Below are 22,382 nucleotides of genomic sequence, written 5' to 3'. Positions count from 1 at the left end.
GATAATCGGCCAGACCGATAATTGGTCTATCCCACGTACAAAGAAGTTAATCAGTTCCAGCTTTACCATCATGAAAATGCTGATTAGCCTGCATATTTATTTATTTTTTTAGCCTTTATTTAACCAGGTTAGTCCCATTGAGATCACAGATCTCTGGCCAAGAATGTAATGAATCTCAGAACCATGTGTTACACGCTATCCAGCATGTGAAGACAATGAGCAGAGGCATTAATATGCAACACATCTCCATATTCAATAACAGGCAAAATGTTGACTCCACCAATTTCTGTTTCACACAAAAAGAAAAGCAAGACTTGTTTCTATAGTAAAATCCAAACAGTAGTTTCAGCTTTTTTGTAATATGCTGGATATGTGACTTTAAAGTCAAGAGGTCATCGAATAAGAACCCCAGGTTTTTAAAAATGAAATACTAACTCAATTTCAGTTTCTTGAAGACGTTTCACCTCTCGTCCAAGAGGTTATATTTTGGAACTACTCATCCCCTATCCCCTCAGATCTGCTGGCCAATCACAGTTGTTATCTTTAAATGTGCAATCAGCTAATCAATTAATCAACCAAACAGTGCAGCTCTATTCACATCTGATTTTGCAGTCCCTCTGTTCGCTTTTCAAATTCTGTGTGCGTCCACTAGTAACTCCGCGGGTGGACACAATAACAGATCATTCAACAAATGTGCTATAAATAATACCTTTTTGTGTCGTTTTTCATGTTCAATTCATTTTGAAGCTTCTTCAGATGTTAATTTTTTGTCAATGTTGCTGTTGTGGTGTTTCTATATTGCATTATTATTATTCAAGGTAGTATTCGTCCAGTCATATAAAAGGGAAAGAAGCAGAATACAATGTACTTAAAATGCAGCAAATACACCTTAAACTTCCACCTCAGAAATGACCATAAAGACGAATCCACACGTCTCTGCCATAGTCTCAACAACATTTGAACACTGTGTATTTCACAGGCTACCGTACCCTCTTTCTTTGTCTGCCTGCACAATTAATCCTCACAAAGGCAAATAGAAATATCACTTTGAATACCACTTTAATTTGTCAATTTCTTCAGTCTGTTTCCCACTTTTTGATCCCAATCCAATTCCTAAAAACACCTCCGTAAGAATCTAATAAGTCAGCTGAAACTGTTGGCTGCACTCCATCGGCTGTAATCACCACTTCCCTGTCTGCGGCTCCAGACGCTGTGTTGAGGAGATGGACTGATTGCTTGCCAGGGATCTTCATTCACCTTTACAGACAGTCAAGATAATGCTGAAGTCAGACGTCCCAAAGGAGCTTTTGCAGAGGCAAAACAGAGTGATTATAAAGAGGCATGTTAAGATGAAGGAAGAAGCTGTGCTGATTCGGGGTTTGCACTCTAAGTACAGTAATTCATGAATTAAAGCCATTAGTATTATACCAGCTACAGGCTTTTATATTTAAATGTGCATATTTTTGACATGTAATGTTTCTTATTCCCTTTTGTTTTGTTGAAGACATCCTTGGTGATATGACCTTAAAACTGGCTGGTTTCCTGGACTGCCACAGTCCGAGCACACACACACACACACACACACACACACACACACACACACACACACAGCTACAAAAAAGAAATAGAGGTGAAATACGATATAGGTGACCATCCTTGGAAAGCAGCCGTTCATTTTCTTGCCCATGCATGAGCCAGCAATAACTCCTCTCACCTTGTCAGGAATGTCACCCGCACATGGATGGAAGCACAACATGCTGGGGTAACAATACCCGCACAAGAGGTGTTATGAAGAGATTACTTTGTGTTCATAAACCTAATCTGCGTTTACTGGACCCCTGGCTTTGCTTGTTATCACTGTGGTTTTCAACACAATGGTCAGTGTGCTTTTAAGGCCACGGCTAAATGGGCTTGTGCTCCTGTCACTGAGTTACATTTGGTGCCGGGCTTTCACAAACAACCTCACATGCCGGAAAATACAGACATACACACACTCACTCCTCATGCAGATACAAAGGCTGGCTTATACACTGGTATTGAAGCGATTCTTTATCCTCTAATCTAATTACTGACGTAGTGAGGTAGTAATAAGCTATTCAGTCAGGTGAATGGGTTCTTCTTCCTCTGGATGACGTTGGTGCAGTAGCAGTGAGGGTTGAGCCTGGATGTTCCTTCTTAATCGAAATCAAACTACTTATGGAATAGTGCTCATACCGGTGAGCTGTCATGACTCAGTGACACATGTAGAGGAGAATATCACAAATGGCAAGACAATCTGGCACAGTTGCAGCATAAATTGAATGGGTAATGCATTCAATATACAGAAGACACAAAATGTAAAAGAGAGAAATCCATACAGACATGATGAGCAAAAGGCAGAGAGGCAATGCTGACTCTAGGTTCACAAGTGGATTTGGATTGAACTAAGAAAGCATCTAACCTGTTGAAGGGTCCTATTGGATAGACAGGAATGTTTTTTGGCTAACCTGCTTTGTGGCGTCACACTGGAGGACAAAGTTGAATATTCATTACTTTTCATTTATTTCATTTTTTTGTCTGAACTTCATTTCTTTTGTATTTTCTTTATTGCTTCTCGAGGTCTCAAGGTTTTGATCGAAGTTGGCTGTGCTGTGCAATGAGTTTTAGTGTTGATCATTTTTATTGCCACTGCCACTAGGCTTTGATTCAAGGACAGGTTTGGACTTACTTTTTAGGCAAACTTTACTACTTCAGAACTTCTAAAATCTATTAATTTTAGAACTTCTTCAACCATGAGGCAAACGATTAACAATAAAAAGAACACAAATAATTCAATGTGACTAATTTCAGATTTCCTCACAAGTTAATCCATGACCAATGTGCATAGTACGAAAATGCAGTTTCCACCAAAACTGTCAAAAGAAACCATAATCAGATTATTCTGTGTTTAGAGGCTTGCCTGTGACATGCAAACAATCAGATAGTGCTGTGGGTGGAAAATTGAGTAAGACCACAGGTGACTATAGACAAAAGAAAGAATGCTGCATCAGAGCAAAACTTATTTTAACAGTAATCGGACACAAAAACACACTGATACCGATAATTGGGAAAATACTAAATGTAGGCCCCTGATAATTGGTCTATCCCACAAACAAAGAAGTTAATCAGTTCCATCTTTACCATCATGAAAATGCTGATTAGCCTGCATATTTATTTATTTTTTTAGCCTTTATTTAACCAGGTTAGTCCCATTGAGATCACAGATCTCTGGCCAAGAATGTAATGAATCTCAGAACCATGTGTTACACGCTATCCAGCATGTGAAGACAATGAGCAGAGGCATTAATAAACAACACATCTCCATAATCAATAACAGGCAAAAGGTTGACTCCACCAATTTCTGTTTCACGCAAAAAGGAAAGCAAGACTTGTTTCTATAGTAAAATCCAAACAGTAGTTTCAGCTTTTTTGTAATATGCTGGATATGTGACTTTAAAGTCAAGAGGTCATCGAATAAGAACCCCAGGTTTTTAAAAATGAAATACTAACTCAATCTCAGTTTCTTGAAGACGTTTCACCTCTCATCCAAGAGGCTTCTTCAGTTCTAACAAACTGGAGAGGTGTTGGCTGGCTTTAAAACTCTGTGTGGGTGTGTTCTTACAGAGTCATTAAGGACACGAGTGAGCTCTGAGTTTCAGAGTTGTTAGGGCCACTGCAGCTCCCGTCCAGTTAGTTAGAACTGAAGAAGCCTGAGAGGTGAGATGTCTTCAAGAAACTTAAACAAGTCCAGTTGCCTACGCTACAGCATCTAGATTTACTATGACCTGGATGACTGAGAACCTTCATCAACACTAACTCAATTTATTGACCATTCCTGGTAAGAATTTTCTCAGACAATGCAGATGTTATTGTTTTTGAAGAGGTTAAGAACATAAGTTATATTTTATCTACATTTAGGACGAGTTGCAGTTGACAAAGTTGTTCTTGTACTCTATCAAATGCATGCTGAAGGTATGTAAAAGCCTTATACACATACACATACAGTATTGGCATCAGCAAATATAATCCAGTGACAAACTGTATAATAGATGACAAACACAGGGGCCATTGAATCAAAGTAGTAATCATTATGAAGTATTTAGACAATGCTGTGTTGCTGTTTTTAAACAATAATTCCTGGAAAAGTACTTCCTTTAGATTATTGTATCCACCATAGATGTTGTATGATACACACACACACACACACACACACACACACACACACACACACGCACGCACACACACACACACACACACACACACACACACACACACACACACACACTGTATTAGTGTTACACGCTGGATTTCATCACTCTCAGAGGGTGTAGGCGTTGAAGGACCGCCCACCGCTGATTACGTCACACGTGGCGTGGCAGTCGCTCAGGTTTTTTTTTCGGCCGCGCGCGCGCCGTTCGCCCGTCAGCAGCCGGCCATTCTGTCAGAGCGAGTCCAGCCCCGAGCGAGTGTGGACGTGCTTCTCCGACAGAGAGCGAACACCCAGCTACCGCTAGCCCCACAAGCCGTGCCTGTAGTCGCGTTGCGTCTTTCTTCTAAGCCGAACCAAACAACTTTGAATTCGCATTAAATATGTCTAATATCGTTTGCTGTCAAACGCCTCAGGTAAGATTTTTTCTCCTTCGCTGTGCCTTTTTTGACGTCTTTGTCAAGTAACGTGTCTCAGGGGAAACTGTTAAATCTGTCACTGGTTACAGTGAATACTAGTGTGTTTTATAGTATTTTTTTTATTTTCCGCTTAGAATGAATGGTGATGTGGGCTGTTGTCTTTGCTGTGGGTGGAAACGGCTGGAAAAGCCTCTTGTAACGGGCGCGGACAGCGTCACACAAACCGCCACTTTCACTATGCAGCTAACGTTAGCGTTAACTAACTAACGATGCGGATATTTAAGCTAGCTCGTATTTCCAGCTAACAGAATAGTTGAGCTAGTTCCAGTGTTGATCCCGGACACAGGCAAATGACCGAATGTGTTCGACATGGTCCGGTTCAATTCACAAGCTAAGCCGGCGTGGCTGTCTCATGGCTCCCCATCCTAGCTAAGCAGCAGGTTGCCTAGTTAGAAGGCTAACATGCTCTAGCTTCCGAGCGTGCCTGAGCTCTTCATCTCTCTGGAGGTTGCTAGCTGCTTCACTCCTCCTGGATGTCCAACTCCCTTCCAGGCTATATTGTGTCTATTGTCTGCGTTTTTAATCCATGTAAAAGTCGAGTTAATCAGATTCTTGGGAGGCTGTCGTTCCTGACCCAGTTTCTGGTGGCAGGTTCTATGTCCAGACTAGCTATATGACTTCTGGCTCATCGCCAGGCATCATGGCCCCGATACATTAGCCTTCCTACTGGAGGAGGAGGCCGGCAGATTAATGGCATTGCTTTGCAGCGAATAGACAAACATAAGATAGCTATTGGGTGACCAATCGGAAGACGTGCCCACTGGGGGGATGGCAGAGTGTTAAACCTAGCATGGGTACACTCTGTCCTCTACTCACCCTCCATATAGTGCCATATTGTGTCAGATTTTATGGGCTGTGACCACTCTGGACATAATATTGACGCGTCACTGTTGCTGTCGACACTGAGCATTATTGGCTGTACTGTATCGATTCTCTAGTAAAAGGAAATTGTCTAGCCGATTCTTAACGTTTCAGATTTCCTAAAGTGCTTCAGTTGCCTTATGTCATTGTAGTATGTGATCTGCTGTGCCTCTAATCCGGTTCTGTAGCCGGCAACCACGTGGAAAATTCCCACATACAATTCTGTAAATGAATGGTTGTTAGAATTGGGAATATATATAATTGCTTTAAGGCTTATACAGTAGGTGATTAATAAAACATTCATATTGTCTGAGTGGCCACCCTCAGACATACTCTCCTTTTTACTTCCTTTAGTGGTATCGAAATGAGCTCTAGTTTTTGAGTCCGGGGGTTTTCTGATTTCTCTGAACACATTTGAGGGCTTCCTCATTTTTATCTGTTCTGTAGAATCTATTTTAAGTGCTATAGTATCTCAAGTCTGGTACTGCATTGATCAAATGTATGATTTTTACTATATATATATTTTTTGTTTTTATAGACACACAACCAATACAATGTTAACTGCCAGCTTATTTTTTTATTGTCACCTCCTTATGGGATTCCTTTGTACAAGATGTGTTTAAATTTAAGTGGTAATTTTCCACACAGAAAAACTGGGTGAATTATCCTGCAATGCCTCGTTTTCACCACTGGAGGGGTGTCTAACAAGCATTGAATGTTCAGTGTCAGATCTGCACTTTTGTGCCTGACTATTCGGATGGAAAAATGGAGAAAGAAAATACATTCAGAGCTACCCTCTGTGACAAAGTTGTGCACAATCTCACTCTTTCTCTTTTGTGCTTTTGTTCTCTGTCCTTTGTTTCCTGGTTTTCAAGCCCATGTAACCACAGCTCACCAAGTCTGCCTGGCTTTTTGGTCCATACACAAATTCCTGTATGCGTGCTGGTCACTAACCTGATCCGTAACCAGAAGATTATTATTTCATCACAGCTGTGATTAAGGCGACACCTCTGTATTAAAGAATTGTCTAGCGAGCAGAGGGTGTGGCTTGCCTGAGAGAGTGTTGGTTTAAGTGAGCAATGAGAGGGGAGCAAGGCAACGGTGAGTGTGGTGGACCCAACCATGTGGAGGAGTTGAGCTTTTGAGCCTTCACAAGGAGTCTTCTGCCAGATGTTGCATAACGACTCAAAACTAGGTCAGTGTTTCCTCCATCCACACGCAGAAAGTGTGAATTATGGTTTTCAATGCCAGCCTTGCTGTAAATGTTGCTTTGTGCAATACAGAAAGACTATATTCTAGCATGTTCCACCGTGCTCATGCTTTCCCCATAAAATCTCTGGCACATTTCCCAGCAGTCTTGGTAGTTTTACACATTTGCCTTTCACACACATTTCCCAAACCCCAAATTGAATTGGAGCACAGCATGTCTGTATGTTCAGTGTGGTTTAACTTTCATGCTGAACATTATTAGCTTGTTTTGAGTTAAAACGCTCTCAAACAAAACTCGACTGATGCAGTGACTGTTTTCGAGTGGTGCAAGGTACTTTGTCAGAGCAAAGCAATCCATTTTTTATAGTTCCTTCATTCCTTCTTCAGACTGTTGTATCCATCATCCTCTACTTGTACATTTTTATACTCTTATTTTTCCTTTGCATCATGCTCTGTAAGTGTTGCCCAAAGGGGGGGGGGCAGTTGAGTAAGAGGCTAAGTAATCCGATCTCAACATAATTCCTCCTTTTTGTCCTTCTAATACTTGACTTACAATTACTAAATTCACACTGTGCAGTGTTGTTTTGAGTTTAGTAGGTCAGTGGATTTGAGTATTTGGTTGTTTTGTTGATCTGGCTAAGTACACGCTTGAATTTGTGCCGTGTGGGTGTTTAAAACATTGGATCGATGGCATTTTCAGATGACTAGTATACAAGACATTACATTGCATATTGTTAAATTGGGAAGCGTAACATGGTGGCACCTACATGACATTGTGATTTACTTGTTCAACCAGCTGTTTGGCATTTTAGACAGAAAATAACTTTCATGAATTCAGAGTGCACTGATGTCATACTGCACAAAACAAATTTTACAGCCGAAAAAAAATGTCTTGGTGCCCTTCACACATGGCCTTGGGTTTGCAAGAATGTGCTTGTATACCTTTTCCCCAAACCATCTGACTGGGGAGAAGACTGCTATTATTTCAGCAGTGTACAAAGGGCAGTTTGTCTGCTCTAATGTCAGCCTGGCTGTGTTTTACATTGTCTGTTTCATTCTAGCAGAAAACGCTCTCACCTGAAGTCTAACTATGGATTGTGCGTAGTGTAACCAGACCTGAAACTATTACAGATAAGGTTCATTGGAGGCTACTCTTAATATCAAGTCTTGGATTTATACTTTGACTGTGTACCTGACGAGGAGTTTGTCAAATGCTTTTACCTGTTACAAGGCTTCATCATTCACTAGTGCTAATGTTGTAACTTCTCCACACAAACTAGAGGTTTTTACTTATAAAAATTCTTGCACAATGATTCACACGCTGCTCCTGAAATATGCTGCTGGCAGCAGCTAGAGTCACAGGAACATTATATGCGCAGCAGTTGAGTAAATCACAGCTTTTTCTAATGAGTTAGATCGCATGTGAATTGGATACGAACACTTGAACAAAGCTGGGCTACCCAGGAAAGCCTTGTCACATGGAGTGTGGATACAATTTCAGAATATGGGGCAGCTGCTGTCGTCTGTCTTGTCCTCTCTCCCCATATGGGATGGTGATAAAACTGTCTGAATTGCAGTGTCATTTATAACTGAGCTTCAGACTGCAGCTGGCTTTGTGGTGAGGTGGTTGGACATTAAAATACTACGTCAATTGTGGTCAATTGGTACATGTGAGATTTGTATGTTTTTTTTGGTTGTTTTTTTGCTCCGTTTGTGCTGCCTGAGGCTTTACGGCTAGTGAATTTCAAACACCTACCGAGCAGAATAAAATATCTTGAGACAGAAAGATATGGGATATGATCTCCATTGGATGCGGCATGCAAGTGTGGGCCAGGGTTACATGGTATTTGGAATACCTATGCTAGCCAACCAGCATACGTAGTGTGGTCACGCAGATTTGCTGAGAAACATGACCCATCACTGTATCTCACCAACTGTGACTGGCTGTGGAAACACTGTCACAAGTTGTTCCCACCTGCGTTTTCCTTATAGGTCAGTGCTTCAATGGAAGGTTCCCTATAGGGAGGAGCCAGCCAAAGGGGCTTGTCACATAAGATAGAGTTGGAGTGGCCTTGCTTCAGAGAGAGGAGACTGAGCTGAAGGCAAGAGATGGATTATACGATCTTGTTTGGACTGGTGGAACGTAGCAGCATGTGTGGCGATTTGAAGTGAGAAATGGAGGGTGTTTATAAGAGTATCCAAGGCATGAGCCTTACTACAGAATATTAGGATAAAATGCTGAATTCCAGAATTCGATGAGGATAACCTAATCAGATGAAGCGACCGATGTGCTCTGAATCAGATTGTCTACTCTTGAATTTTGTATGCATGTGGGGAATATGGGAACATTGTGAGCGCTCCTGCATGTTTGGAAAATGGCTTGTGAAAAGGATACTGAGAGAGTGGAAGAGAAAGAGGGAGGGCAGTGTACTCAACTGCCACCTCATGCGCAAGGTTGCCTTGACTTACCACGTGGAGCTGACTCGTGCTAGCATTGCATGGCTGCCAAGAACAGGCAGCATCAATTTGAAAATGAGCTGTTGACTTTAATTCATTTTATACATGTAACAAAACTCATGTCCCTTGTTTTTCCCTTTTCTTTCTCTTCTAGGTTATAATGTATGACCAACAGAGAATAAGTACAAGTCTATAGCCAACGGGATCCCGAGGACTTGATTACAGTCGCTTCAAGCCTGATAGTTTGTCCGTGCGGCTGCTCCCCCTCTCCCTTCTGCTCACGCCTGTTTAGTCAACTGGCATTTCTTCTAACATCTTCCCATCCCTCTCCTTGGTTGAAGCAAGACTTGGGCTTCGCTGTGATCTCGGTCTGCTTTGCCTATTGCCTACCTTTGGTTCCTGTTCTACTCTCAGCAGTGGTACTTCCCTGGATTTAAATTCTTCTTATTAGGTAAGGCCATGACTAATACACAGGACAGATTATAAAGTACAATGCACATTACAGGCACCTAATCCTAATCCTCTCTCTGGTCATCAATTAATAAAGCCAGCCAGCTATTACAATGTTGGACAGAGTGTAGAAGACAAGCATGCAGAGTATTATTATTTTATTGAACAAAAATTTATTTTTTGCTTTCCCTCTGCAGGCATACCACCAAAATTACCAAGATGATTCCAAACGGTTACTTGATCTTTGAGGATGAGAGTTTTCTGGATTCCACCGTGGCCAAAATGAATGCTCTGAGAAAGAGTGGTCAGTTCTGCGATGTTAGACTGCAGGTATGATCAATGCAAATACGCATGCTCTCACACATAGGTCATTGCACTTGCACACTATCAGAGAGACCACTGATTCATTCTGTGAAATATAAGACATGCACTATAGGGGATAAAATGACAAACACCCTTGTGGAAGGTACCAACAGTTTGAAATGCACAAGATGTCAAAACGGTTCACTAGGTCCAAACTTTTAGAGAAAAGTTTTGAGTATTTACTTCAGTGTTTCCTGTTATGATTCCGTTGTTCTCATATCTCAAGTGTGAGAACATGTTCCCACCATTTGTATAATAGAGACCTCCAAGAGACTTGAGCTGCTTATCAGGAATCGAGGCACTAGGCAATCTATTTTATTATAACTATCGATCTTGTTGCTATCTTATTATAAATATTCTTTCAATCAATATCTGGGATTTATTTCTTTCGTTTCCTTTTAATGTTGACACACAAAAATTATATTTTTTGTAGCAGTTCACAACACAGGTGTACGTTTTGTATAGGTTTCCTTTTAACAAACTAATGCACATTCTAATTGTTGTCTTCTTTCTCTTTATTTGTTTAGGTGTGTGGCCATGAGCTGATGGCACACCGTGCTGTTCTGGCTTGCTGCAGTCCCTACCTGTTTGAGATCTTTAACAGTGACAATGAGCCTCATGGAGTCTCGCATGTCACCTTTGAGGACTTGGACCCAGAGGCTGTAGAGATCTTGCTCAACTATGCCTATACTGCCCAGTTAGTAGTGCCTTTGACCTTCTGCCTCTGATATTATCACAGTAAAATTCTCAGCTTTTAAATGATTGACAACCACTTTTTTTGTCGTGTGTGTGTAACACAGGTTAAAGGCAGACAAGGAATTGGTCAAGGAAGTTTACTCTGCAGCCAAAAGGTTCAAGATGGAGCGAGTCAAACAGGTATGTGTTACTCATCTGCTTTCTGATCACACTTTATTCCCTAATGCTGCAATTGTGGCCACACATGAATCTCACAGGTTTCAAATAACTTGACTTTTTATCAACTTAAACATATCCTGCTTACTTCACAGATTTGTGGTGACTACCTGCTGTCTAAAATGGATTCCCAGAACGCCATCTCTTTTCGTAACTTTGCTAGCTCTATGGGAGATGCTAGAGTTTTGGCCAAGGTGGACGCCTTCATCCAGGACCATTTACTGGAAGTTTCTGAACAGGAGGACTTCCTCAAACTTCCCCGTCTCAAGGTACAGCATTATGCTGGATTTAGCTTTGTATTTTTACCTTTCTTACTTTGACATGGGATTAACAATACTTAGAGTATGAAGGTGTGCCTTTTAAAGAGTTTCCTACTGCTAAATCTGGCTGAGAATGTATTAAGGGCAGGGGACTTAGAACGTATGCAATAGTAAGGCCTAGCATAGGTGGGTGTCTTTGTTCAAATTAGGACAGCACATGTAACTTTATAAGGTAACTCTGTTTGAGGTTGTGCAGGTCAGATAAATAAAAGGAAGTCACAGTTGGCTGGAATGCTAACATGCATGCTGGTCTCCATTATGCTTTGCTGATTTGGGACATTAGATTTTATACATTAACTGGGTGTATTGCTTAAATAATTAGCTGATTGGTCAGAAATTAAATCGGTAACCTTTAATGTGACAATGAAATATGTTATCTATTAAATACAAATCTTGGTTTTGTTTTCCCAGTTTGTGTCATTGTAAATTTAATACCTTGAGGCTTTCTGAGTGATTAAGTGAGTGAACCACAAACTTGACCTGTATTGATCATTATGAGAAATATTGATCACTGGCAGCGATCTGGCCCATTAGCTAATTGCTGCTGTCCTACTTGAGGCACAATAACGAGCAACAAAGGTTGTTTAAGAATTTGCTGAAAGATGAGACATAAATGTAGAAAAGCAGTATGAACCTATAAATTGTTTGTTGGGACACATAAAATACATTTTACCCAGTGATTAATCCAAACACGGAAACTTTGCACCAGGGGCTACTGGTTTATAGGCGGCGTGTGTGGTTCCAGAGAAACTTGATATGATCCTAAAGTGAATCCTGTCACTCTGGCAAAAAAAAAAAGTACTTATACAGGCAATGAATCATATAATTACCAGGTAAATTAATTATCAGGCAGTAAGATCAAGTTTTCCAGTGAGAGATAAATGACATGGTATTAATTTCTTCAGTTAAGCAGTCACTTTATTCCTACTGTGTGTAAATCTCACTCCCGTTTCATTCTCTTTTGTGTGTTTACAGTTAGAAGTAATGCTAGAAGACAACCTGACCCTGCCCAGCAATGGCAAGCTCTACTCAAAGGTTCTCAACTGGGTGCAGCGCAGCCTTTGGGAGAATGGAGACCAACTAGAACGACTTATGGAGGAGGTCAGTACCGTGGTGTGCAGTCTCAACTCTCAGGCTGACCTTCCCCCTCCCTCTGACCCCTCCTGTTTTTGACATTAAGAAGTCATTAAGGGGGCTGAAATAGAAATGGCATGCCACTGTCATGCTGCTCTGTCAGGATTGTTGTTTTCTTTATCCTCTGATTTGTTGAGGTTTTTGCAGTAAGAAACTCTGTACCCCTGAACCATACTACAAATTAGAGGTGAGCCAAAAAGAGCTGCTGTTTGCTCTTGTTTTGTTTTCACTGTTCTCTTTTGGGTATGTGGTTGGTTTACATGCAACCCCATCTGAGTATTACAGTCCTCCTCTCCACTGAAACACAAAAACACAGGTTCTCAAAGGCCTGACCCTTGATTCTACTGTCTCAGTGCCACTTTACTATCTGAACAGGTGCGTGTTTGTTGCTCCAGCACTAACAGGCAATCCTCCCCGTTGATTTATCTCTCCTGTAGGTTTATTAGCAGCAGCAGGAGACCAGACTGAGGAGCCAGGACTGAGCCACCAGGGTAATGAGTCAGAGAAAATAGAGGGAGGAGAGGAGCACTACTGCCTCTCAGCAGCCTCTCTTTGCAGCCAAGCAACACTGTGCTCCCATCTGTCCATGCCACATATACAGATGCATCCCATTTCTGCATTTATTAGAACACATTGCTCACAAACCCTTAGTAATAAATACATCTAATTGAATGCCCCTTTACTGCACATAACATTCTCATACAGGCCTATATATCCACCACCACAGTCAAGAAACCACTAGGCATTGGACGGAAAACAGATGCACATAAGCACGGTGACTTGCTCGGTGTAAATATTATTTCACTGGACTTTAAAATTAATTTATAACCCTCCAGGTGAAATGGATGGTGAAATGAATGGTTTTGCTTTATTTTCCTCTTGGATTTAATTGTTATTGGGTAAAAATTACAATTAGCTTGGTACAACAGCACCACTTTCTGAAGTCATCTGGATTTGACAGCCTGTTATGGCCACCATCACAATGACCAACTCTTCAGCTAGAGGACGCATTTTAAAGCCACAGAGGTTGAAAGAGGAAAGCTTCCTCTTCATTCTTCACTGAAGATCTTTCCAGATGCAGCCTCTCATTCTTCACCAGCTCCCTCTTTTTTTTAGATGCAAATTAAGAAGAGCCATGCTCAGATACCTTCTTGAGCTCAAACACTAAACCCACTCTATGCAGTGGCAGCATCGTGTGTGTGTCTTTTTTTTAAAGGGAGCTTTCCTTGCAAGCGATTGAAGAGCCGGGCCTTCATCCCTTCCCCCATCTTCCTCTTCACAGCACTGCTCCCCTCCTCCTCCCCCCCCCCCCCCCCCCTCCCTCTCAGTGTGTTGCCATGGAGACAGCCACATGGGTATGTTGTTCCTGTTTGTCTTTCAGGTGCAAACGCTGTACTACTCACCTGACCATAAGCTGGTGGATGGAGGGCTGCTGATTGAGGCGCACAATGAGGTGTTTGGTGGCGAGGAGGACCACCTTCAGTTTGTGCAGGTACTCAACAGCTTGTGCCGGCTTCACTGTAATGAAGTCTCTACCACATTTTGCTTGGCAGCGTGTAGCTTTATTGTACAGCGTGTGCCTGGCCATGCATAAAAATACTACACAGCCTGCGCCTGGCTAGAAGTAGAAATGGCTCATTAAATACCACAATTTAGCCAGAATGTAAAAACGGATGCCAATAGATCGGCAAGAACTGAGCTATGACGCTTGCCTGGCTATGCTGTTGAGCATATATTAAAACTATATTTAGATTTTTAAGCTAATCTCAACCTGCTGAGTGTGGGCAGTGATAGTAGTCTCAGCTTTCTACCCTATCTTTGGGTTGTGGCTCAACTGTGTGCCGTTAGATCTGATTGCAGCGTGGTTTGAGACTGTAGTTTGCAGTGCTGTGCTTTTGGCTTCAGATGGCGTGAGATGTCATTGTGTCACATCTACATTAGACCAGTCGGATCACAGTGTAGTTTGGGGAATGATTAGCTGGTGTTGGCCACTGGTTGGCCTGTGGTTCAAGCTTGGCTTCTGTAGCTGCGATGTGCTCTTGCAGAAGAAACCCGTTCGGGAGAGCACCCAGAGACAGATGAGCTGCAGCTCCTCAGGAAGCCTGTCGCCCTCCAACCAAGCAGCAAATGCCCCGAAACAGACCGCCAGGAGAGAGTGGAAGTACATCGCCTCTGAGAAGACCACAAGTAAGTGTGTATATGAGCTACATGTGATTTTTTTTTTTTTTTTACAGTACAATCGGAAATACTTTTTTCTTTAGTCTCATGATCTTTCTTGAAAGGAGATGGCATCAGAGACTTCTGATTTTAATCTGAAAACATTTTTCCTTCAAGTGTTTCTAACAATCTTCAATCTTACCCCTAGATAACACCTACCTGTGTCTGGCTGTGCTGGACAGTGTGTTGTGTGTGATCTTCTTGCACGGTCGCAGCAGCCCTCAGACCTCCCCCTCTGCCACCCCCTGCCTGATGAAGAGCCTCAGCTTCGAGGCCCAGCCTGAGGAGCTGGAGGAGCAACCGCTCTCACCCATGCATTATGCTCGCTGTGGCCTGGGCACCGCTGCTCTAAACGGCAGACTCATCGCAGCAGGTTAGAAAATAAGAGTAACCAGTGTTAAAGGAACAGTTGAAAGTCAGGTTTTGTAGTCTACAAACATATTGAAACTTCACAACAAAACTGCATTGCAGCATTCTCTTAAACAGCTGAAGTAGATGGAGACTTGTTTAAATCATTTAAAACAAAAAAACATAAAATTGCTCTATACAGCTCATTTGGCATAATCTAACTCTGCTGACCATAGATGTATAATAGAATCTGAGCATCAGTGTCTTCAATACTTTTTGCTGAACATGATGATGTAAAGGAAAAAGTAGGACCCCAGAGCTCCTCTGTAACCTTGATGACTCTTTATTTTCCTGCAGGAGGCTACAACAGAGAGGAGTGTCTGAGGACTGTAGAGTGTTATGACCCCAAAGAGGACCGCTGGACCTTCATCGCTCCCATGCGGACTCCAAGGGCTCGTTTCCAGATGGCTGTTCTCATGGTACAGTTTATTATTCGTCTTTATCTCTGATTTATTGACTCTACAATAAAGTGACATTTTGAATCATATCCAGTGTTTGAACAGGTTTCACTTGTGCAAATACTTCCACACTTAACCCATTCTCTGTCCAAATAGTTGGGTTTCTCAATTCTGTTCAGTAGGTTTGAAGAACATATCACCAAGTGTGTCAGGCTGACGAATCATCATCATCTAATGACTTGTCCATTTACATCTCTTGCAGGGTCAGCTGTACGTGATTGGAGGTTCAAATGGACATTCTGATGAGCTGAGCTGCGGGGAGAGGTACGATCCACATGCTGATGAATGGGCTCAAGTGCCAGAACTGAGGACAAACCGCTGCAATGCAGGTCAGTCCCTCCTGCTAGGATTTATTAACTGATTGTTTAATTTCATTTCTTTCCAGGAAAACATTTCAATAAAACAGCCTCTATGTTCAGGCTAGTTTGCTTTCTGTCGTTGATTCCTTTTCTCTCAATCTAAAGGTGTCTGCTCACTGAACGACAAACTCTACGTTGTGGGAGGGTCGGACCCCTGCGGGCAGAAGGGCCTTAAGAACTGTGATGCTTTTGACCCTGTGAACAAAACCTGGTCCAACTGTGCCTCTCTTAACATCAGTACGTGTCCACACAGTCCCACATACACTCAAAATATATACCTTGATACAGATAACATGATCTGACCTCAAGCTTCTTCAGAGATCTAACCAGTATGTCTTTCATGTAAGCTTTAATTATTCCCTTTGGGAAATTGGATCATTAAAGCAGAGAGAACATTATGTTCTAAGAATGAGACCAAATGTAGGATAACATTTTATCAGAGGAGCTTGTGGACTTGATATTTGCCACCCGAGGGGAAATTAGAAAGTCGTATTCATTAAGCAAATTTGTTTTCAGGGAGGCACCAGGCAGCAGTGTGTGAGTTGGATGGCTTCATGTACGTGATTGGAGGGGCGGAGTCGTGGAACTGCTTAAACACTGTGGAACGCTACAACCCTGAGAACAACACCTGGACCCTGGTAGCCCCCATGAATGTGGCTCGCAGGGGGGCCGGCGTTACTGTCCATGAAGGTGAGTCTATGACCACAAACGAACAATTGCAGTTGCATGAGACTTGGTTCAAGAGCATCATGTTCAATGGAAAACTGACCTCAGCAACATGTTGTTAAAATAAGTGCATCAATGAAGTTGAATTTGGGTGAGTCATCATGTTGATACTAGCGTCTCTCTCTGTCCAGGCAAACTGTTTGTCGTTGGCGGTTTCGATGGCTCCCACGCGCTCCGCTGTGTGGAGGTGTACGACCCAATGCGCAATGAGTGGAGGATGCTGGGCAGCATGACATCTTCTCGCAGCAACGCGGGTGTCGCCATGCTGGGTGAAACCATCTACGCCGTGGGCGGATTCGACGGCAACGAGTTCCTCAACACGATGGAGGTGTACAACCCTGAGACAGACGAATGGAACGACTGCACCAAGGCCCCGTCTCCCCTCTCTGACTGAGGAGGGGGGAGACAGGGAGACAGGGGGTTGGGGAGTTTCACAGTGCTTCACCTTTTTCCCAAACTAACAGGCTTAGTGACGTAATCGTGTTTCGTGATGTTCTGTGTGTGTATGAGCGGATGTGGGTGGGGGTGGGGATTGTTGGGATGAGGGGTCTTCAGTGAAGACTGGCTTATAATTGGTGATTGGGGATGGAGGGGTTGTTGCCCAAAGCAACATGACGCCTTTGCATATTGCATACAATGTTTTCCGTGCTGTACATATTTTTATTTCTTCCTCATTTTTTGTCATATGCCAACATTTAATACACATTTAGTGCTTTTCTTTTTCTCAGAGTTGAAGAGTTTGTCACTTTCATTGAGGGTTTTCAGATGAGCTCGCAGTTATTGGTCACTTGGAAGGTGGCAGTATGGAGTGGTGACAATTGACTTTTGAAAGTTCAGTTATTTAAGAATATTTCTGTTGTGGAAATGTAATTTTGCTCACATATTTAAAGGTCAGTGGTTTGAAGCCTTACTCAGAGTGCGAGTTGATAAACACCTGTCATGGCTTTTTGTGTCATTTTAAACAAGCTGGATTGCTTTTTGAATCTTAAATGATGGCCTTTTTTATATTTTTTATACACTGCTGATTTACTGATAAAATAAAAGTAGTAGCAGACAGCTTAAGTCAATGAATCTAACCAGTGCCAGTTTTAGTTAATTTTTCTGTGCACACACACCACACAAACGCACAAACCATGCTTCTGCTAACCAAACTTTTGTTATTGTGATTTAACTAATTGATGTATGTAGAGATGCAGTTTACTGAAGATCCTTTTCTTTTTTCTTTTGTGTTTTAAAGTGTCAGGCATTGGCAGATTCTTCTGGAAGGAATGTTAAAGCGAGAAAATTATCACATTTGTAACATTTCTTAATTAATAAATCATTTAAATCTGATTTTTGTCTTCAGCCTTCTTCCTAAATGTGTGTTATTCAGTGATGTTGGGCATAAACTAAAAATACTGTTTAACAGTGAAGAAGTAAGTGTTGAGATGTCTGGTTATGGTCGTTTGAACCGGTTGCTAAATTTAGACTTTACAGCCACCTCGTCTCCCTCTCGTCCTGCTCTTAACGTTGAGTAATTACTGTCCGCTGGTCACTGCTGTCTAAGCTTTCATTGCCACCATTTTCCTTAGGGACTACCACACTAAGCCAGGTTTTTTTTCTGCTCCTCTAAGTGTCTTTTAGGAGAGATTATAGTAAGCTGGCGAACAGACTTCAGCAGGAAGGGAAAGGCGGCCATCACTCTGCGAGTGTTGAGTCTGGCTACATCTGCATGACCTCAGACATCACCGGCTGCCAGTCGGTTTATTAAATCCCTACCCTGTTCTCATTCACAAGGTAGCCTCTGATAATCTCTGACACACCTGACAGTCACAGAAAAAAAGCAGCAATATGGGCCACGTGCTACAGGAATGGAGGACTTGGACACTGATGAGTCTGCCTGTCCTCTAGTTTGCCACTTCTGTCATCCTTATACAGTTAATTGGGAACAAGTTTTGCTGGCTTGCTCTTTTTGCTGAAGGCAGAGACTGAATCAAAGAAGTGTTAAATGAATAAAAGTAAAGGCATAATGTGTTGTAAAATGTAAATGCAGCTAAGCATGCAGATGATTCACTCATGATGAACAGCCAGCACTTGGAACCAAATTCAGACAGAAGCTTTCTGACAGAAAACAATCTAAAAGAAGATAAAATGTGTTCCCCTGCAGAAATGAAGGGAATTTTCACATAAAGAAACTTGGATAAAAGCTGTTTCACATTAGCCAGGCACTTGATAAGTATCTAAAGACAGGCAGAAATGGGTCCCTCTAGGTCAAGGCAAGATTTAAAATAACAAAGAGTTCCTTTGGCAAAGACTGCTCCAGCATGAAAATGGTTTAAACTGAAAAAATTAAGTGTGCATTAAAATTCACCGAGACAGTGCACAGGAGATATGTCTGGAACAAAAAGTCAATGTCTGAGGCAAACAAAATGTTCAATAAGAGCTGGGTCATAGCGTCTGACTCTGAAATGATGTAATGAGACAGGAAGTCCTGCTCGTTATCTGTCCCCTCCCCACACCTGTCTCTGCATGACGTCTGATGCTTTAGCCTGTGTGTGTGTCACAGCAGCAGGTGTAATCTCTGTCTGCCGGTGTCACCTGCAGTCTAATCCCCTTAGTCACCATGCATGCACACACATGCCGCCACATGCACCCACACTGACAGCACTCATTACTGTACTGCACAGCTGAGCCTCTCCTAAAAACTGCAGGAAATACCACAAGGAAGGCAGTTATGCAACATTACTGCGGCTGAAGAAGTTTGGAGGATGAGTGGAGGAAGGAAATGATGGCGATGAGAAAATATGCTTCAAAATATTGAATTTCTTGTTGTAAATTTTTAACTTTTTCACATAAAATATAATTTGTTTTCAAATTATTTACATTTTTACTTAAAAATAAACCAAAGGTATGCAACCTGAAAACGTACCGTTCACTGGTTTTCAAACCAAAATAAATAATGGAGTCCAGTTGTTGTCCCTTATCATTCATGACTGTGCATGACACAACCTCACCGATAGCTTTAGTTTTTCAAGAAAGTAGATATATATATTTAATTATGCTTTTTTTTATTATCTATATTATAAAATAGATATTCAGACTACCCACTTTGACAATCTTGGCTTATATACAATATAAAAAAAAACAAGAAGCTCAAAGGATAGTCTGTGGGATGTCCAACCAAACTTTCTACAAGGTTTTAGTGCCTTGTTTTATTCTCCTTGCCTCATTTGCAGTAAGTGGTGGGAAGTCTAAAACATGGTTTGTGATGGTTTTATGAGATGAAACAGAATTTTTGGAATCAATATTCAGTTTTTAAAAGCCAAAACAACTGTTTTATTGGACTCTCTTTAAGGGAAAAGTTCTACATTTTAGGAAACAAGCCTATTCACATTCTTGCTGAAAGTTAGATGAGAGGACTGATGCTTCTTTCATGTCTGTAAGATAAATATGAAACTGAAGATAAAGAGAAGTCGCCCCATTAGTGACTTCAGCACTCCATACATTGCTGTGTGATTCTGTCACATAGTGTTACCTCTACTACTATTACTTTTTTTTTTTTTTTACCTGGTTAGCAGGTTTCATCTTCAAGGATATTTTTGTGATCTTATTGTCTATTTCTCAGCCTGGAATGATCCATTTTTTGCTCTTCTTCTTTGGTGGAACATGTGTATGAATGGCACAGACGCCTGTTTACAAAAATCAACCTCGTGGTGATGACGAGACTCTTAGAAGTCACTGTGGCCTGGCCAACAAAGACGAAAGTTAAAACAAAGATGGTCATTCTTAAACTTTGGTTTGGGTTAATTAGTGAGCCGTTAGGCAGATTTTGTTACCTTTGGACAGAGCCAGGCTAGCTGTTCTCCCCTGCTTCCAGTCTTTTTTGCTATGCTAAGCTAAGCTAATCATCTCCAAGCTTGAGCTTCATATTTAATAGATTCAATGAGAATCGTATTGTTCTTGTCATTTAACTCTCAGCAAGAAAGTATGTGTATTTGCCAAAATGTATGATTTCCTTTAAGCCCAGTGAGAAGCCTCACTGAGCTTTATGAAACGGAAACCTTTCGGTGAAGTTGAACTGTCATTAATGATGGGAAACAACTGCTTACTAGGGTCTGGGTTGAAAATCGGTGAGCAGACATTAAAACAGAGTTTGTCATTGTCATAAAAAGTGGGTACCTTCACACATTGTTGCACATTACACATTCATAAGGTCCAAAAAATATCACAAAATAAATATCCAAAATGTTATGTTAAGATAACATACACACACTGCATTTCAAAAGCAAATATATATTGAACTATGACAAATTAACAAGTCCCTTCTGACAAACTAATGCCATTTTTTATGTGCATGAATGTTCATAGACTTACTGAACTGAAATGCAACAGACCCCGTGACCCTAACCCTGTGAAAGGTAAACTCTGTGTAAACGGTAGAATGATGGAGAATTCATTCAGGGAACGGAACAACAACGTGTCACATTTAAGTAAAAATTAAAAAAGGTAAACAGCTCCGGTCTGCAGAGACACAGTATGACCAGACCAGGGCTACGTGGGAAAGGCGGTGTGTTGACCCGTCGTCCCGACACAATGATCCAGGGCCCCTTTCAGCTCCATTAACTGGTTCCCTCCAACTCTCAGCTTCTCCCTGGGAACACAAGAAATAAATAAATTAGATACAAAGGCATTCAAAGACATTAGTATTCAAACATTTCAGCCACAGTTGGAAGAGTTTTGGTTATTTCAGTGGGTTGGGCTCAGGCGGACAGTTGAAGGGTTGTTTGCACATGTTACCAACATAGTCCTGATGAAGCAAAACTATGAATGAATAATAACTGAGCACTTTTCCCCACAACTTTGATTGTTGCTTATTTAGTCATGAATATTTAAAACCATCAAGACTCTGTCAAAGATTTTTTTTTTTTTAGGGGGGGTTATTTTACTGCTGAATCCATACTTGATGTGTTTTCTCTTCTATGTTGTCATGCATTCATGGAGCTGATATTTGGTTTTTAATCATGTACAGATTTTTTGATTCCTCACTGCATGCCAAAGGTGTCAAGACTCGGCTACGCTTTGCCACGGGAAGGCTTTTAGATGAAGTGATTTCTGTTTCTGTTGAGTTTACATACCCTGGTTTTAGCTCAGTGTTCCTCAAACCACAATAATCCATTTGTATTAGCAGCAAAATGCTCTTAAATTCACAACAAATTCACCAATGGAGAGTTGTATAACTACTCTGACAATGTGGATGAACCCGGGTGACTATACACAGACTTTCTATGTGCTGGTAATGTTCAGGACAGAATGTTCATGACAGACAAAAGAGCCTCTGTGGTGCTGCAGCTTCCAGAAGCCCCGGCTCTCAATAGCAGCTATTTACGATTACATTATCTTCAGCTGAATTACATTTTTCTGGCCACAACACAACATACATCCATGCAGCTACATATGCAAAAACAAAACACACAACTGATCATTCCTGTGAGCGCAGACACATACACAAAGTGGCTACACACTTGGCAACGGCTGCTTAGCAGCGGAGACACTGAGGGAGCCTGTTGCTTGTTTGTTTCCTCCTCTGCTTTGTTTCCATTGGAACGTTATGTAACTGCCGGGGGAGAGACGGAGGAAAGAAAGAGCAGGATTTGCTGGCTGTTGACGCCCCCTGTTTTCACCCTACATCCTTCCATGCACTTCCCCCTCTTCGTCCAATAGTGCAGCTGTGTGTTTTCATAACCTGTGGAAATGGCAGTTTTAGTCTGCTCCCAGAATGTTTTGGGTCGGCCACAAATGATCTGGTGTAGCATTCCAGCATGCTC

General features: G+C 41.6%; 2 protein-coding genes across 5 annotated transcripts in view; one reads left to right on the top strand and one right to left on the bottom strand.

The window, feature by feature from the left end:
- Nucleotides 1–3,747: 3,747 nt before the first annotated feature.
- Nucleotides 3,748–17,910, top strand: ivns1abpa (influenza virus NS1A binding protein a). 3 transcript variants are annotated; one of them, XM_084355249.1, is made up of 15 exons: nucleotides 3,748–3,856; nucleotides 9,386–9,682; nucleotides 9,879–10,011; nucleotides 10,572–10,741; nucleotides 10,845–10,920; nucleotides 11,052–11,225; nucleotides 12,252–12,377; nucleotides 13,792–13,902; nucleotides 14,456–14,597; nucleotides 14,776–15,000; nucleotides 15,333–15,454; nucleotides 15,696–15,822; nucleotides 15,958–16,089; nucleotides 16,369–16,542; nucleotides 16,710–17,910. In XM_084355249.1, exons 3-15 carry the CDS (start codon nucleotides 9,901–9,903, stop codon nucleotides 16,970–16,972), a joined length of 1,953 nt encoding a protein of 650 aa, XP_084211375.1. In that variant the 5' UTR covers nucleotides 3,748–3,856; nucleotides 9,386–9,682; nucleotides 9,879–9,900; the 3' UTR covers nucleotides 16,973–17,910. The 3 variants fall into 3 exon arrangements, with proteins under 3 accessions (XP_084211375.1, XP_084211373.1, XP_084211374.1); XM_084355247.1 differs by lacking the exon at nucleotides 3,748–3,856 and adding an exon at nucleotides 4,450–4,641; XM_084355248.1 differs by lacking the exon at nucleotides 3,748–3,856 and adding an exon at nucleotides 8,860–8,942.
- Nucleotides 17,911–19,374: 1,464 nt separating this feature from the next.
- The window catches only part of swt1 (SWT1 RNA endoribonuclease homolog), a 28,432-nt gene continuing 25,424 nt past the window's right edge, over nucleotides 19,375–22,382 (bottom strand). For both annotated transcript variants that reach the window (XM_084354391.1, XM_084354390.1), the window contains exon 17: nucleotides 19,375–21,208. In XM_084354391.1, coding sequence (XP_084210517.1) covers nucleotides 21,109–21,208 — 100 coding nt within the window. In that variant the 3' untranslated portion in view covers nucleotides 19,375–21,108. The remainder of the gene's footprint in view (nucleotides 21,209–22,382) is intronic.

Source organism: Pagrus pagrus (genome assembly GCF_965226575.1).
Source record: "Pagrus pagrus genome assembly, chromosome: 6".
Classification (NCBI taxonomy): Eukaryota; Metazoa; Chordata; class Actinopteri; order Spariformes; family Sparidae; genus Pagrus; species Pagrus pagrus.
This window is presented reverse-complemented; position numbering and strand designations above follow the sequence as displayed.

What these genes read in the sequence shown, in the direction of transcription:
- ivns1abpa (XM_084355249.1), top strand. Translation starts at nt 9,901, where the DNA reads ATGATTCCAAACGGTTACTTGATCTTTGAGGATGAGAGTTTTCTGGAT. An exon ending in CGCCTCTGAGAAGACCACAA is followed by an intron (nt 14,598 to 14,775) that starts GTAAGTGTGTAT and finishes TCTTACCCCTAG; the next exon opens with ATAACACCTACCTGTGTCTG. An exon ending in CGGCGTTACTGTCCATGAAG is followed by an intron (nt 16,543 to 16,709) that starts GTGAGTCTATGA and finishes CTCTCTGTCCAG; the next exon opens with GCAAACTGTTTGTCGTTGGC.